At 33.9% G+C, this 17132-nt stretch overlaps 3 protein-coding genes across 4 annotated transcripts; 2 read left to right on the forward strand and 1 right to left on the reverse strand.

The window, feature by feature from the left end:
• Positions 1-6380: 6380 nt before the first annotated feature.
• Positions 6381-7459, forward strand: LOC142223975 (uncharacterized). 2 transcript variants are annotated; one of them, XM_075293784.1, is made up of 3 exons: positions 6381-6511; positions 6635-7117; positions 7176-7459. In XM_075293784.1, the coding sequence occupies exons 2-3, from the start codon at positions 6644-6646 to the stop codon at positions 7368-7370; spliced, it is 669 nt and encodes a 222-aa protein (XP_075149899.1). In that variant the 5' UTR covers positions 6381-6511; positions 6635-6643; the 3' UTR covers positions 7371-7459. The 2 variants fall into 2 exon arrangements, with proteins under 2 accessions (XP_075149899.1, XP_075149898.1); XM_075293783.1 differs by lacking the exon at positions 6381-6511 and having other exon boundaries at positions 6541-7117.
• Positions 7460-8851: 1392 nt separating this feature from the next.
• Positions 8852-9883, reverse strand: LOC142226225 (UPAR/Ly6 domain-containing protein crok). The gene is made up of 3 exons (XM_075296113.1): positions 9652-9883; positions 9371-9556; positions 8852-9312 (listed from the first exon to the last, which is right to left on the reverse strand). Exons 1-3 carry the CDS (start codon positions 9704-9706, stop codon positions 9083-9085), a joined length of 471 nt encoding a protein of 156 aa, XP_075152228.1. The 5' UTR covers positions 9707-9883; the 3' UTR covers positions 8852-9082.
• Positions 9884-12461: 2578 nt separating this feature from the next.
• On the forward strand, positions 12462-13717 carry crok (crooked). The gene is made up of 2 exons (XM_075296114.1): positions 12462-12668; positions 12747-13717. The coding sequence occupies exons 1-2, from the start codon at positions 12596-12598 to the stop codon at positions 13139-13141; spliced, it is 468 nt and encodes a 155-aa protein (XP_075152229.1). The 5' UTR covers positions 12462-12595; the 3' UTR covers positions 13142-13717.
• The last annotated feature ends 3415 nt before the right edge of the window (positions 13718-17132 follow it).

Below are 17132 nucleotides of genomic sequence, written 5' to 3' on the forward strand. Positions count from 1 at the left end.
CATTTTTTTCTCAAAATATTCATAATTAGAAAAATTGAAACATCTCACACTCAGACAGACATGAAACAATTTAAAAATAATTTGCTAACATTTAATAATTTGAGCAATATTTTTCACTTCGTTGTGCTAAATATTAGTAAAGAAATAGAAATACTTACCTATACACAGACACACAAAAACACAGACATTTACTTTTTACTATATGTCTATGCTAACTAATACTTTTCTAAACATATTATGTTTATTTACAACAACTATATAATCATATATTTAGCTCGCATTCGTTAAAATGCATTACAATTTTAAATTAAAAAAGAAATAATGTCATATCACTTTTATAAGCACATAAATTTTTCAAAATTAAAATTCTCACAATTCACCAAATAAAAAAAATAACATTTTTGCTCAAATTACTCTAGCCTTTTTCAATCGAACAATTTTTTTCTTTTTTGGTTAACAAACACACACGTCAACTTTTCCTCTTCTCCTCACACTCACTTGATACCAAACATTTGGAATAGAAAGCTGGAAATTGGAATGGTCAAAATAAAAAAATTAAAAAACTGTTTTGTAAAAAAAAACCTGGAGAAAAAATACAATAAAAAACGCAAGTATTACTGAATGTTAACATGATTTTTAGTCATTAGCTATAATGAAATACAAAAAAAAACTTACTATAAAATAATATACCACTCGTATTAATAAGAAAACAATTAATAAAAATGAAAAAAAAAACATTTTTTGAAAATAGTAAATAAAATATTGAAAATAAATCGAAAAATAAGTTTTTAATTGCGACAAAACACGCAAGCTACTCGCAGTTATATTAAATCAAATAAATGTGTGCTACAAAATAAATAAAACAAAAGTTGATAATATGAAATGTTAAACAGATTTATGTAAACTTGCAACTAATATTTGCAAATGAAATATAGATTTAAATGTGATAAAAATTAAAATCAATGTCTCATTTTAGTAGTATTAAATTTATAGGTAAGTAGTGCTGACCTAAATACACTCAAACAAAAGTTTATTAGTATCCAAATATTGGCAAAAAATAAATTCAAGAGACTTTTTAGCCAAAGTTTTTTAATGAAGTCGTTTTGTCCTTATAGTTAAGTGATTCGACTTAAGTCTAATCGTGGCCACATGAAAGAAAATTTGGTTTGACTTAGGTCAACTTGGCTTTAATAATTCTAAAGCTTAATTAAATTTTACATTTTTTAAGTATGTCTCAAACGAAGATTTTCGTACGATTCCCAAAAATAGTAAGAACGAACTACTGTATGGTTAAAATGCTCATGATTTGGCGCCAATGATTTTCTTCTTTACTTTTAGTTAATTTTTTCTTCTATGAGAGGATGTAATTTGGTGAAATGTAGTTAAAAAGTACAACAGCATTAAGTTTTCCTGGTTTTAACAACGCTTTGTGGAAATCTCAAAATGTGGAGTAAAATTTAGTTCAATTTTCGTGCGAGGTAGATCATTCTTCCAAGGTTAGGTTAGGTTAAAGTGGCAGCGCGATTAAGTTTCAGGCTCATTTAGACTATTCAGTGCATTGTGATACCACATTTAACTAAAAGTACATATTATATATGGGCACTTCTAGTTTTAACCACTGAACCTTCTCTATTATTTTCTTTTGTTGAACCAACCAGATTGTTCAAAAAACATTAACAGACTTTTTAGGTTAACGTTTTCCAGGTCCGCCAGTAATCTAAAGCTATATGACCCTAAAATTCGCTTACGCCTTACACAAAATGCAGGACACTCACACAAGAGGTGTTTAATTGATTCCTTTTCCTCCGCATCATGACAGCTCATACAGTAGTCATTATACTTTGCACCAATAGTTTTTGCAAATTCGCCTATCAGGCAGCAACCCGTTATAGCAGATATCAGGAGTGATAACAGGTTGGCTGATATGTCCCCGGTCTGACACATAGATGGCGTCGCTAGTATTAAATGCATATTATTTTTATATAGTTTTAAATGATTCGTGTCAAAATTTGACGTCTGTAAGTCAATTAGTTTGTGAAATAGAGCGTCTTTTGTGAAGAAACTTTTGTTATTGTGAAAAAATGGAAAAAAGGAATTTCGTGTTTTGATAAAATACTGTTTTCTGAAGGGGAAAAATACGGTGGAAGCAAAAACTTTGCTTGATAATGAGTTTCCGGACTCTGCCCCAGGGAAATCAACAATAATAATTGATTGGTATGCAAAATTCAAGCGTGGTGAAATGAGCACGGAGGACTGTGAACGCAGTGGACGCCCGAAAGAGGTGGTTACCGACGAAAACATCAAAAAAATCCCCTAAATGATTTTGAATGACCGTAAAATGAAGTTGATCGTGATAGCAGGGGCCTTAAAGATATCAATATCATATCATTCATCAATATTTGTATATGCGGAAGCTCTGTGCAAAATGGGTGCCGCGCGAGCTCACATTTGACCAAAACAACAACGTGTTGATGATTCTGAGCGGTGTTTGCAGCTGTTAACTCGTAATACACTCGAGTTTTTCCGTCGATATGTGACAATGGATGAAACATGGCTCCATCACTACACTCCTGAGTCCAATCGACAGTCGGCTGACTGGACAGCGACCGGTGAACCGTCTCCGAGGCGTGGAAAGACTCAAAAGTCCGCTGGCAAAGTAATTTTTTGGGATGCGCATGGAATAATTTTTATCGATTATCTTGAGAAGGGAAAAACCATCAATAGTGACTATTATATGGCGTTATTGGAGCGTTTGAAGATCGAAATCGCGGCAAAACGGCCCCATATGAAGAAGAAAAAAGTTTTGTTCCACCAAGACAACGCACCGTGCCACAAGTCATTGAGAACGATGGCAAAAATTCATGAATTGGGCTTCGAATTGCTTCCCCACCCACCGTATTCTCCAGATCTGGCCCCAGCGACTTTTTCTTGTTCTCAGACCTCAAAACGATGCTCGCAGGGAAAATGAATGAAGAGGTGATAACCGAAACTGAGGCCTATTTTGAGGCAAAAACGAAGGAGTACTACCAAAATGGTATCAAAAAATTGGAAGGTCGTTATAATCGTTGCATCGCTCTGGAAGGGAACTATGTTGAATAATAAAAACGAATTTTGACAAAAAAATGTGATTTTCTTTGTTAGACCGGGGACTTATCAGCCAACCTGTTATCTGACGTCTTGAGAACACTAGTTTACTTTTTTCGGTGTAATTTCTACTTGAAGTCTTGTCTGAGTTTGGAAATTTAACTTGTCGTTAACATATTCTTAAAGAACTTTGAACGCACATGAAGAAAAAAGCCGTATATAAACGAATATGATATATTTTTATTTTAAAGACATTTTTCCCTTGAAACAAAGCATAATTTCAACTTGAAGGTATGTCTGAATTTTGAATTTTATTCTGTCTTTAACACATTTTTAAAGCACATGTAGAAAAAAATTGAAAAAACGAATGAATTAAAATTCCTAGAGACAACCACGCAAAACTCAAATTTAAGAGAAACTTAAAACTGGAATTTAAGAAGTATCCTTACTTCAATACTCCGCTACTTTAACTCGGAATCAATACCAAACTTATTAGGGTAAAGACAAAATCTTTGGAACGGGGCATGCTTGTTTCAGTGTAAGTTCAATATTGAATGAACATTTGATCGTGAAAGAAATTTGTTCCCGTTTTATCCCATACAATTTCTCAATCGCTCAAAAAATGGCTTGTGTCGATTGATATAAATTTTGTGTCCTAAAATTTGAGTTGCATAATCTTTATTATCAGATCAATATTTTATACAGATGGAGTAGATGAAATAGATGCAGCCAAAGAAAACAATCATTAAAAACAGAAGTTGGAAAGTAGTGTTGTACTTAATTTTTCAATAATTGGGCTGGGAGAGAAATCCCCTCTCGGGTCGAAAAATCGAACAATTCGTTCATGATTTTTAAATGGCGTATATTTACATCACGTAGTAAATCTGATCGATTTTACTCCTCCAAGAGGCTCCGAAAGTCAAATCTGAGGATCGGTTTATACAAATTTTTACGTGGATTTTCATCCTTATTTTTTGTACACCAAAAAGAATTTTTTTATTAGAAACAGCAGAAGTCTGCTAAAACAGCAAAATGTCTGCTGAAAAAGAGAAAGCGTCACTGTTTGCTGAAATATGAAACATTGTCTGCTATTTTAAGCTCGTTTACATTAAAGCATGTTTTAGTTTAGCTGAAATAAACAAAATAACAACTTAGGGGCTATCGTAACACAATTAAAACAATATTTTATGAATATCTATAGTATTTCCCCAAAAATCTGAAAAATTACCATATTGAGGCATAACAGCAAACAAAATGTTTAGGTGCTTGTAAGGAGTGCAAAACTATACCAAAAACTACTTTTGGTTCTTAAATATGCTTTGGGGAAAAATTTATAACCTATAAATTTTATAATTTATTGTTCATTAGATCCTAAATTACAAATATATAACAACAGACATCGACTATTGTTTTTAGCAGACTTTGTTATATGAGTCTACACCTACGTCATCCTTCGTCATTTCTACCAGGCGTTTTAAATCATGAGCAAAAATGAGAGCCAAAATTTAATTTAATTCATTTTTAATTAATTTTAAATAAGAATCTTTGAATTAGAATAATATCGCTCACTAGTGGGCGATGCGGACTTTTTGGTGGGCGGTAGGATTTTCCTAAGTATATTATAACAGGTTGGCTGATAAGTCCCCGGTCTAACAAAGAAAAACACATTTTTTTGTCAAAATTCGTTTTTATTATTCAACATAGTTCCCTTCAAGAGCGATACAATGATTATAACGACCTTACAATTTTTTGATACCATTTTGGTGGTACTCCTTCGGTTTTGCCTCAAAATAGGCCTCAGTTTCGGCGATCACCTCTTCATTGCAGCCAAATTTTTTCCCTGCGAGCATCCTTTTGGGGTCTGAGGACAAGAAAAAGTCGCTGGGGAGCAGATCTGGAGAATACGGTGGGTGGGGAAGCAATTCGAAGCCCAATTCATGAATTTTTGCCATCGTTCTCAATGACTTATGGAACGGTGCGTTGTCTTGGTGGAACAACACTCATATGTGGCCGTTTTGCCGCGATTTCGACCTTCAAACGCTCCAATAACGCCATATAATAGTCACTGTTGATGATTTTTCTCTTCTCAAGATAATCGATAAAAATTATTCCATGCGCATCCCAAAAAACAGAGGCCATTACTTTGCCAGCGGACTTTTGAGTCTTTCTACGCTTCGGAGACGGTTCACCGGTCGCTGTCCACTCAGCCGACTGTCGATTGGGCTCAGGAGTGTAGTGATGGAGCCATGTTTCATCCATTGTCACATATCGACGGAAAAACTCGGGTGTATCATCAACACGTTGTTGTTTTTGGTGAAATGTGAGCTCGCGCGGCACCCATTTTGCACAGAGCTTCCGCATATCCAAATATTGATGAATGATATGACCAACACGTTCCTTAAGGCCCCTGCTATCATGATCAACTTCATTTTACGGTCATTCAAAATCATTTTGTGGATTTTTCGTCGGTAACCTCCTCTTTCGGGCGTCCACTACGTTCACCGTCCTCCGTGCACATTTCACCACGCTTGAATTTTGCATACCAATCAATTATTGTTGATTTCCCTGGGGCAGAGTCTGGAAACTCATTATCAAGCCAATTTTTTGCTTCCCCTTCAGAAAACAGTATTTTACCAAAACACGAAATTCCTTTTTTCCATTTTTTTTCACAATAACAAAACTTGCGTCACAAAAGACGCTCTATCTCACAAACTAATTGACTTACAGACGTCAAATTTTGACACGAATCATTTAACGATTGGTACTATATACAAATAATATATAGCGATGGAATCCCATCGCTATAACTTGACAAGGAACATTCTGTGATATAGTATTAAGTTTAGACTTGACTCCCTCACATTGTGCAATTATTATATTATTAGTATCGTATTGTCCAGTTTTATAGTAATATAAGTAATTTTTATAATGTAACAGAATCAAAATCCAAAATAAATACACTCTCCTGATGAAGCTGAAAACCCATACCAGCGAAACGTCGAGAAAAAATAAAATGAAAACACATCGTTTTATTTACTAAAAAATTAAAAACTACTGACCAAAAAGCCTATTAGAAAAAAATCCAAAACTAAAACAAATAAATTGGTCATAGAAAAAATTCCAACAATAACTGTAAAATGTTTAATGTTACCAAAATCATATTTAAGAACCACACAATTTTTAAAGTTAAAAGTTCCTAATTTAATATATGTATATTCAAATGTTTGGGAAAGTTCAAGACATACTGTCAATATATTTCCAATAGCCCCTAGTTTAACTTTTTTAATTCAACAAAAACAATAATAGTATAGTCGAGCTTTAAAAATAGCGGAAAATTGCTGTTTGACAAGCAGTCACGGCTTACACTTTTTCTGCTGTTGCTAAATAAATAAAATAAATATTCTTAGGATAGCCTTTATTGAAAAAGGTATTAAAATCTATAACCAACCGAGATTTTTCTATGAGTGTAGAACACGACAATTTGTTATTGTTGTATCTTAATATTTTTTATTAATTTTCTTTAAAAATTTGGTTGTAAACAATTCCCAAGGACATAGCCATGGCGGACAAAATTGAAAATGAAGAAATTTCCAGCGATATAAATAACGGAGAACCACATCCAGATGAAATTGAAAATCATCTTTCTGAACAAATACCAGCGAACTATGCAACGGGGACACTATCTATAACATCTAAACCTGAAGCAGTATTAGAACCAATTGGTTCGAATTTCGACTCGCAAAATGAACCGATTGAATTGGAATCCTCTAATGAAATGCCCGACGATAACAATCCAAATATCGTTCTTGAAGAACAGTTTGATAATTATATGCGTATTGCACAAAAGCTGATGAAAACCCTAAAACGTCCAAAGGATATCGAAATATGTCTCCATCTTTTTGGAAAGATAGAAAGTCTTAACAGAAGTCAAAATGTAAAAGTGAAACTCCATAACAATAACTTCTTTCGTTATTTCCTACGTATATTGAAATGGACAAGTGAGAATCAACCACTGCACCTGTACAGACAATGGGTAAGATAGTTTATAAAAGTTAATTCATTTTCAAGATTCCGATTCCGGATATTTCCAGTACAAGTTAGATGAGGATGAGAGTTTGAGAGAGACGACCAAATGGTTAAACGAAAAGAAATCTTATACGGCTTCAAAAACCTATAAAGATGGTACAACAGTTAATTATGTGGCTATTTCTCGTGATAGCAGCACTGGATGGCAAGAAGGAGGTTTCAAGATTTTGTTGGAGAAGGCAAAATGCGGCAGACTCTAAAATCAACATGTGATCAGTTTACCTAAAATATGGGATAACATTTTGGTTATTAAAAATAAAAAATATGTAGATGAAAGACAAGTAAAAAAGTTATAAAGCTCTATCGGGTGTTTCATGGGAACACATTTTTATAAAAGCAAAAAACAACTGATAATAAATAAGTCCCTGTTGTTCTTAGGTTAGATTACGTATAGTGACAGGCCGATATTTTAGCCTTACTAAAACTATTCAGTTCATTGTGATACCACAGAAGTTAATTTCTCTATTATCAATGGGTGCTTCCCGATTCTATGTTAACTGTTTTGTTATGCACTGCCATGTTAAGCACCTCCTTCTTATAGCCGAGTCTGAACGGAACCAACAGCTCCCAAATTCTAAAAGATGATGGATACTAGCTTATTGTTTACAGTTCCAAGGTATGTCTCTGTAATCGGGGACCCGTATTACGGCTAAAAACTAGACATCTTCTTAAAAATTTGGATATTTTTCTATTACATTGTTTAGAGTTTATCGTCCATTTAGTTAATATTTCTTCAGATCTTCGTGCTCTGCGACTAAGATGGGATACATCCAGAGTGGCTTGTTGGTGAGTCGAATAGATTTATAAATACAAATAGAGCAAACAAGTGACGCGTGCTATGGTTATTGAAGGGATACAAGTCGCCTACACTGCTATTTATTGAGGATAAATGGGAATTAAGGCGGATGTACTTTTCTGACATTAGTTGGACCAAAACTAACTTGGTCTGCTGTGGGATGACTCTTTCCAATGGTGCAATGAGCGCTGATCGGACCCCGGGAACAGAATTAACCTTGTTGCTTCTCACCTCCTTAGCAGCAGTATTCTCATGAATCCCATGTAGAAATGATTGGTATGCTGGCTGATGTAGAGGTTGATGAAAATTAACATCGACCTTACATTGCTGGGATATGATTTGGATGACTACCGCAATAACAACTCAGAAAGTAGTGCTAAGACAATAAGTGACAAAGAAACACAGAGACAATAAGTGACACAGAAACACAGAGACAATAAGTGACACATAAACAGAAACAATTGGTGCGCAGAAACAAATTTCACGAAAATTTCCAATTAAAATTTTAATTGAGTTTTAAAACATGTTCAATTCAAAATTTAATTGATTCAACAAATTTTTTAATTGAAACAAAAATCAATCACAAATATTAATAGTATCAATTAATTTTTTAATTGACCTTCAATTTTTTTTTTATTTGGATCAATTAATTTCGTGATTGAATCAGATTTTTTTTGTGTGGCATCAATTGCAACTTCGCATACACCAAACCAGCTACTCCTCTCGGTTTCGATATAGATTAGGTTAGGTATAGTGATTGCCATTAATTACAGGCATTCTCCGATTAGTACGTATTTAGAGAGAACCACCCGTGTGTAAAAGATTTTTATGTAAAGGCCGGTACTATGACTAACATCCTCTTTTAATAATCAATTATGTGTAAAATAAAATGTTGAATGTTGAAATTTATTTGATATGTTTTTAAAAAGTTTTACATAAAGCTAATATTCGCATAATGAAGAGATTATCTCGTTGTTGTCGCAATAAATAAGACAATAAAAACACATGGATAATCCTACAATAAAAATTTGTTTTGTAAATATGGACGGAATGTATATAGAAAAATACTCATGTCTTGTAAAAAATTTAAACATAATATAATCATAAACATATATATTAATTGCCCATTAGACGAGCAAAACCAAATCCGCACAATAAAATCACAGTGGTCAACAATGATGATTTGGCTGCGATTAGTGTTTCGGCGCTATTACAACTATCACCAGCGCAATAACATTCTTCCCAGTAAACACCATTCTCATAGACACCCCAATTGCAGACGCCTGTAACACCTGTATCGGCCACTGAAGCACACCTTCTAATGACTTGCCTCCAACGACCATCCCCTGTAATATGTTACCATTAATAACACGGATAAATCTCCCTTAATATAGAACCACTTACAAATGAATCCTCGGGGTCCTTGTTGTACCACTTTCATGCAAAATGATCCAGGCATATGAGATTCTTCACTGTTGCACTCAATGGGTATATGCTCGGTACGATTGAAAGGTTTGTATGCGCCACAACTATCAAAACCTTTACGATCCTGATCTGATGAGCATTGATAACAGCGAATCGCCCACGAACCTTTATGGAATGAATAAGAATGGAATTAGTTCTCCAGATTCTAAAAAACAATAACCACACCCTAATTACAAGCTTAGCTCAATTCCAAAACTTACCACTTAAACTCGCAATAAACAATATGATGACTAAATTTGTCTTTCCTACCATCATTTTAAATCGAGGTTGTGCGCTTTGGAATTTAATGAATTATCCTAAGTTCAACTTACAATAAAATATAAACAAAAATGTGTAATATGATATGTTATGAATGAAGGCACTTGTTCTAGTATTGTTGTTGTTGTGGTTCAATGTTTTCCCAGCATGAAGAAATGTCAACATTAATTCAGGCTTGCTTATACCAAAATCAGAGTTGTTAAAAAGGTTAACAAGGCCGTTGCTACACTACAAAAGTGCAGAGATAATGCTGTGTAATGCGCTTTAAAGGATATCAGTTATTCCGGACGGAATGTCGGTGTTTGTAAAGAATATTACAGTGTGTCGGATCGATACGACTTGTCGGCGATGACTAATAAGTCCGGAATAACTGATAGTCTGTAAAGCGCATTAAATAAAAAGCAATGATAAAACGTACGTCGAATATATGACAAGATCGCGTTTATCTAGGGTTCCCAGATTCAAATGGCTTACTGTTTGGAATTTTGAAAAAAGTTGGCTGGATTTTAAAAAAAATTGGATTTCGTAAATCCCCAAATTATTATTAATTTACTAAAATATTTAAATAAATAATAAAAACGCAACAAAATTAATAATTCAGTCTTTTCATAAACATAAATAAAATAAAGTAAATTTAATTAAATTAAAAAAAAAATGAGAAAATATTTTTCATTCAATCTTCTCTTACAAACTAAATTTACAGAAAAAGGCAAAATAGGTTTAATGCAGTTCTTACAGATAATACATATCGCACCTATTAAACAAAAGGGTAGAAACTCTAATTTTTTTCAGTAGACAAACAAAAACTGTTGTAAAAAAGTATCAACTCTGAAGAAAAGAAAAGAGGCATAACGACGTTTTTTTAATGAAAGAATAGTAAATAATGGGTGTATTTTACAGTGTGTATCGTTGTAAAGAAAAGTGAAAATTTCAAAATTTTAGAGGCACTACGCTTTCTCTCTCTCTCTCTTGGCGTAATTGAATGCTGGTTAAAATTAACTAACGCTCAAGAATCACCTTATTGAGAATGAAAAAGATAAATAACTAAACGTATATTCTATTGAAATATTATTTCAAAAGTATATTTAGCTAGAAATATTATTGAATAGCTTCCCTGCCAGCATTTCAAAGTTCCATTTCAACCTCATCGTTACCACAGACTCGTAAATGTCACTTCAACCATCATGAAAAGGTACATCAAAAAGTACATGCAAGTAATTTGCCATCCCTACTGTTAAAAAAGCCATTTTTTTTTTTGTGAAACGCCAAGCGCAACCAGCTTGTTATATTTTAATTAAATAAAAACGAAAATAAAGTTCTGAAAACATAGATTATACGCTTAAAATTGTGAAAGATATATTGGTGAACAATTTGGTGATTTTCCAAATGGAATAAAGTGATTGTTTTTCAGATATTTTACAGACACGCTGCCTCCATGGAATAAAAACACTGGTTGATAGACGCAGCAACATGTAACTCGCTACTTGTAACTCAACATCATCATTAATGCCAAAAATTATGTTAAATGTAATGTGATAGTGGTATAAATGTTATATTTTTAAGAATTTGTAAATGTTTAATCAAATTAATAAATATCTAAACAAACGTGTTTTACTCGACCACAATGATTCTTTTACAACTATCTTAAAATGCACTTTTTCTGATTGTTTGGAGGGTCCCTCATTGGCGTCGTTCTAAATTGATCTATAAAGGCACCTAATAATTGCACTCATGCGAAACATTTTTGTAGTAACTTGGCGTGGTACAACTTCTCAATAGTGACGGCGCTTTTCCGACGAGTTTTTGATGTCGTATATGATTGTTTTCGACGTAGTGGGGATTCTCAAAAGAGTCCCCAAATTCAAAAAATGTTGGCAGGGTTGTAACTGGACATGACATAGAAAATCTGGAAATTCCAGTCTATTTGGCAACCCTACATTTATCTGATAAAAATTTAGATAACTCGGTACAAAAGGATTATCATGAAAATACGCCTACTCTATCCTAATCCTTAAAATGTTTTGCTGAGTAAAGGTGGGTATTAAGTTCGAGTTTAGCCGCTAAAAACGTCATTTTTTTCACGATTACTTTTCTTTAATAATCCATTTTAAGGAATACAAACTTTGTGAAAATTTGCTTTGGTCTTTTCCCCATCAAGTTATAATAAAATTTGCAACAAATACGTATAATTTCATGCATTTTTCTTACTGATTTAGTTTTCACTTTAGCGATTTTAGAACTTAATACCCACCTTAAGATAGCGATATTAATGACTTTTTTATTTATTTTTGTTATTATATTTTTGTTTTTCTTTTCTTCACAATGTTGAGTTGGACTAAGTGTTCATTAAGTATGATAGCAATTTAAAATTGCTTTTTAATTTAGTTTTATCTACTTTTGATGTTTTAATTGAATTAAATTGGTTGAATGTACAACATTTTTTGGCGCTGTAGATTGTTATTACTTAAAATATTTAAAGAATTCCGAAAAAATCCTGGGATCCCGGGATTCTATATTTTGAAAATGTATACAACCGATAATAACGCCTCACGAAATTTTCGATAGCAAATTGTCTATGTACTTCTTATGCTTAGCGAACATTGCATTGAAGGCGATGAAATTAATTTTATGTTGAACAGCTTTATCTACGAAATGATCATATATTCTAAAGCCCCCTTATAAATATGCTCTGTCAACTACGGTGCAACGACGGCCCTCATTCATTGGCAACGATTGACACATATAACGCAGCTCAGTTTCTGTTAGCAGAGAACAACAAACAATTTTTTAGGGCGGGTCAAATATTTTTATTGGTTCCCAATTGTTTTTATTTTATCCTTTTCATCTTAAATTCCATTTATTTTATTCGGTTCAGAATTAGAGTATATGATATTTAACTTAGTAATCATGGAGCGCCTATTCCTAACCGTTGTAATAACGTTATTTTTGGCTCAAACAGGTAAGAGTACTGATGTGACAAAAACATCTAGCATGAAGTATGCAGCATTGTCTAATTATTTGTATTTTGTTGTTTCAGTATTGAGTATTAAATGCTGGGATTGCCGATCAGACAACGATCCCAAATGTGGCGATCCCTTCGACAACAGCACCTTGGTAATAACGGATTGCAATCAGGAACCATATTTGGAACATTTACCAGGTGTTCGCCCAACCATGTGTCGTAAGATTCGTCAGAAGGCTCATGGCGAGTGGCGTTATTTCCGCAGTTGTGCTTACATGGGCGAGCCTGGAATTGAAGGCGATGAACGATACTGTCTCATGCGAACAGGCAGCTACAATATATTCATGGAATTTTGTACTTGTAACAGCAAAGACGGATGTAATGGTGCTGGTCTGATTAGCGCAAATCAAGTTGCTATAGCCGCCACCACAGTACTAGTTTCAACTGTTGCATGGTTCTTAAGAAATTAGAATGCTTCTTTTTAAGTACACCACACACATAATCAATGATCGTGTAACATTGGTGAATTAAGTATAGCCAATTAGTGCCTTCCAAATCGAATATTGCTCCAATCTCAGCTCAAAATTATGTCTTATTTTTTATTATATGTTTCGAAAGTAATAGCTGTAGTTTATTTATACTGAAAAATACTTAAACATCTAAAATGTTGCCGTCCATATCTATTTTCATAGTATTAACATTCCATTTTGTAAAAGTGTTTATATTTAAAATAATTTACAGTCGATACTGTTTTGCGTCTCACATGAACTTCATGTTATTATTGTCTTAAAGCGCAATATATAATTTGTATATTGTGACTTGATTCCTTTTGACTAGTGGGAGTTGAACAAAATTACGTGAGACATAGGACAGCTCGATCATTCTTCCGACTAAAAAATACAAACCACCACTTTATATAATTTCATATGAAATTTTGATTCTATTTTACAATCTAAGATTAATATTTTTTATACACATACCTTCCACTAAAGTGAATCTATACACTTTTTGTGTACAACCAAATAAATATACATATTTTATAAAAATTATTGTTTGTATTCCAAATATTTAAATTTTGATGTCGATGTAGTGATTTGAGGCTTGGGTGATAATCTTTATGTTTATGTTGTCTTCGTTTCGTCTTCAATCTAGTCGATCATTGTAGAAGGATTTTGTTTATTGCTGTTTATGTTGTCAGGATTCGAAATATCAGTTACTGTTATTAATGAAAGAAGATGAATTGCATACACAAGGTCGTGGGTTCTATTCCTGCTTCGACCGAACACCAAAAAGATTTTCAGTGGTGGATTATCCCACCTCAGTAATGCTGGTGACATTTCTGAGGGTTTCCAAACTTCTCTAAGTGGTTTCACTGCAATGTGGAACGCCGTTCGGACTCGGCTATAAAAAGGAGGTCCCTTGTGATTGAGCTTAACATGGAATCGGGCAGCGCTCAGTGATAAGAGAGAAGTTCACCAATGAGGTATTACAATGGATTGAATAGTCTAAGTGAGCCTGATACATCGGGCTGCCACCTAACCTAACCTAACCTAATGCCTTGGATCTATTACATATATACATAATTTGACAAGACTTGTTAGAAGTATAATCGACTTCATACAAATATTTGCTCTTTTAATTAAGCGTTTTAGTGAACATAGTACTTACTTTTAATTTGAAACACCGTACGGACTCGGCTATAAGAACAAGGGCCTTTGTCATTAAGTTAATAACAGAATCGGACAGCACTCATTGATAAGAGGGAAATTCACCACTTGTATCGCAATGACCTGTATAGTTTAAATAAGGCTAATATAACGGGCTGCCACTATACCTAACCTAATCGAACCTATTGTAAACTGCATTCATCCCGGACGCAACTCATTTACCTTTCTTTATTGCTATGGACTGTCTTGCGGGAAATCTTTAGTAAATTAAAAGTTGAACTCAAAAGCTGCGTTGAGAGTGCGTGAGTGGTAGTCGTTATTAGATATAGGGGCAATCCTAGAATTTTATGAGTAATTATCTGACATAAACTTGATGAACTTGATCGAGAGCGTCATTAAAATCATAACATTTCAGGGGTCACTAAATTGTAAGCGAATGTAATTCGTAAAGGTTTTTATGTTCGTGAACGCATATTTCCGAAATTCGTTGCGTAGAATAGGTACTACATTCAAAGAAAAAAGTCTACTAAAAACAGCAGTCGATGTCACCATAGAAAAAAGACAATTTAGTGTCACATTACAAAATCGGCTTTTAGGTAAGGTAAGGATAGCGACAGCCTTTTAGTCTTGGTTCACTTTGACTATTTAGTCCATTGTGATACCATATTTGGCAAAATTTGGCCCAATTCTATATTAAGCTCAATTACAAGAGACCACAGTTTTAGGGCCAAGTACGAACGACGTGCCACATTACGTGTGAAATGTGGCACGTAATGTGTGACCAACATTACTGCGAGGAGCTGAACTTGCGATTAGCCCTTTGCCTTATACGTAGTCAACAACTACTTGAAACCGCCGTCGAATGTAACCCCGAGAATCTTGGGATGGTTTAGAGTCGGCTCTGACATTGAGCCTACTTACTTCTGCCGTCCATGTGGTGAATAGTATGGATGAAAATTTGGTGGCGGATATCATGAAATTTCTACCACTGAAATATTGGCAGTTTATACTAACAAATTCCTTTGAGCGTAAGCATTAGCGTAGCTAGACAATTTTCCTAGAGGGGCTATAGCCCCCCAAGCTAAATATTTATAGACTGAACTTATACTTATTAACTGAACTTATTAATGTTTTATTTCATTAGACATCAAAATAAGTCGACAATTAATTTATAATAAAGCAACTAAAAGTATTTCCACACTTTTCCAAGCAAAAAATTGGGAGTTGTTCTAAAGGCACAACTTTAAAAGCAATTCCAAAAATGTCCTCACAAAGAAGTTAATTATTTTAACTACACAGGAAGTTTTTATACCCTTCACCACTACTGTGGTACAGGGTATAATAAGTTTGTGCATTTGTATGTAACGCCAAGAAGGAAAAGTCTGAGCAGTGTTGCCAGTATTGGGGATTTTTCCCCAAATCGGGGATATTTTTTCGAGGATGGGGACAAAATTTTTGAGTTGGGGACTTGGGGGTTTGGTGGGGAATTTCCACAAATTTGGGGAATTCTGGTCAGTATAACAAATTAGGTTTTGAGTTATGGTTTATATGAAATTCTTTACTTCTACATGCCTAAAAAGGGGCTTAAAGAAGTTCAGAGAATCTTCAAAATATGTAAAAAAATCATATTCTAAGAGCTACTTTAAAATTTACTTTGTTTCTAAGAAAATATTAACTATTGTGAAATTATTTCGTAAGAACTTGGGTCGAAGTGTTGGCCCCTCACCAGCACACATCACTGATTTGGGAAATATATATAAAACATATAATAGAGTTCATATGGGGGCAACAACGCCTTTTGGTCGATCACCCAATTTTATTTCTTAGCTATTCAGAACTATTTGATTCATAACTCCTATTTTTTCCCAAATCCTATTTTTCTCTGATGAGGGATTGTATCAGATAATATTTTGAGCACCCGTCTAATTTTTTGGATTTTGAAATCTTAATCTTATTGTAACTCGCAAACTGGTATAACAAAAATTTCATAATTTTACAATTTTTTAGATTATGACTGATTTTTTACAGCAGAGCCTATTTCTTTTTTCAAAAAACTTGCCAAAAACGATATTGGCGATTTTTGTGGGGAATTTTAAATTAAATTGGGGATTTTTGGGGATGAAAGTGTTTTATTTTGGGGATAAGAGCCCGAAAAATACTGGCAACACTGAGTCTGAGACCCATCGTTTAGTATACTGATTGTCTTAGAATTAAATTCTGAGTCGATTTAGCGATGTCCGTCCGTCTGTCTGTCTGTTCATGTATTTTTGTGTACAAAGTACAGGTCGCAGTTTAAGTCCGATCGTCCTCAAATTTGGCATAGGGTCGTTTTTTGGGATAAAGACAATCGCTATTGATTTTGGAAAAAATCGGTTCAGATTTAGATATAGCTACCATATATATTTATCCCCGATCTGCTCATAATTGGCGTATTTATCAACCGATGTTCTTCGAATTCCGTACATCAGCCAAATCGGTTCAGATTTAGATATGGCTCCCTCCCATATATATCTTTCATCCGATTTGGACTCATATGACCACAGAGGCCACAGTTTATTACCGATTTTACTGAAACTTTGCACAGAAAGTAGAATTGACATTCTACGAATGCTTGGTAAATTTGATTGAAATGGGTTCAAATTTAGAAATAGTTCCCGTATATATCTTTCGTCCGATTTGAACTTACATGTCCTTAAAAGCCAGAGTTTTGCCCTGACTTACTTCAAATTTTGCACAAGAGGTACGTTTAATAGTATCCTTATGTGTGCCAAATTTGGTTGAAGTCGGTTCAGAT

The sequence above is a fragment of the Haematobia irritans genome, chromosome 2 (genome assembly GCF_050003625.1).
Source record: "Haematobia irritans isolate KBUSLIRL chromosome 2, ASM5000362v1, whole genome shotgun sequence".
NCBI lineage: Eukaryota > Metazoa > Arthropoda > Insecta > Diptera > Muscidae > Haematobia > Haematobia irritans.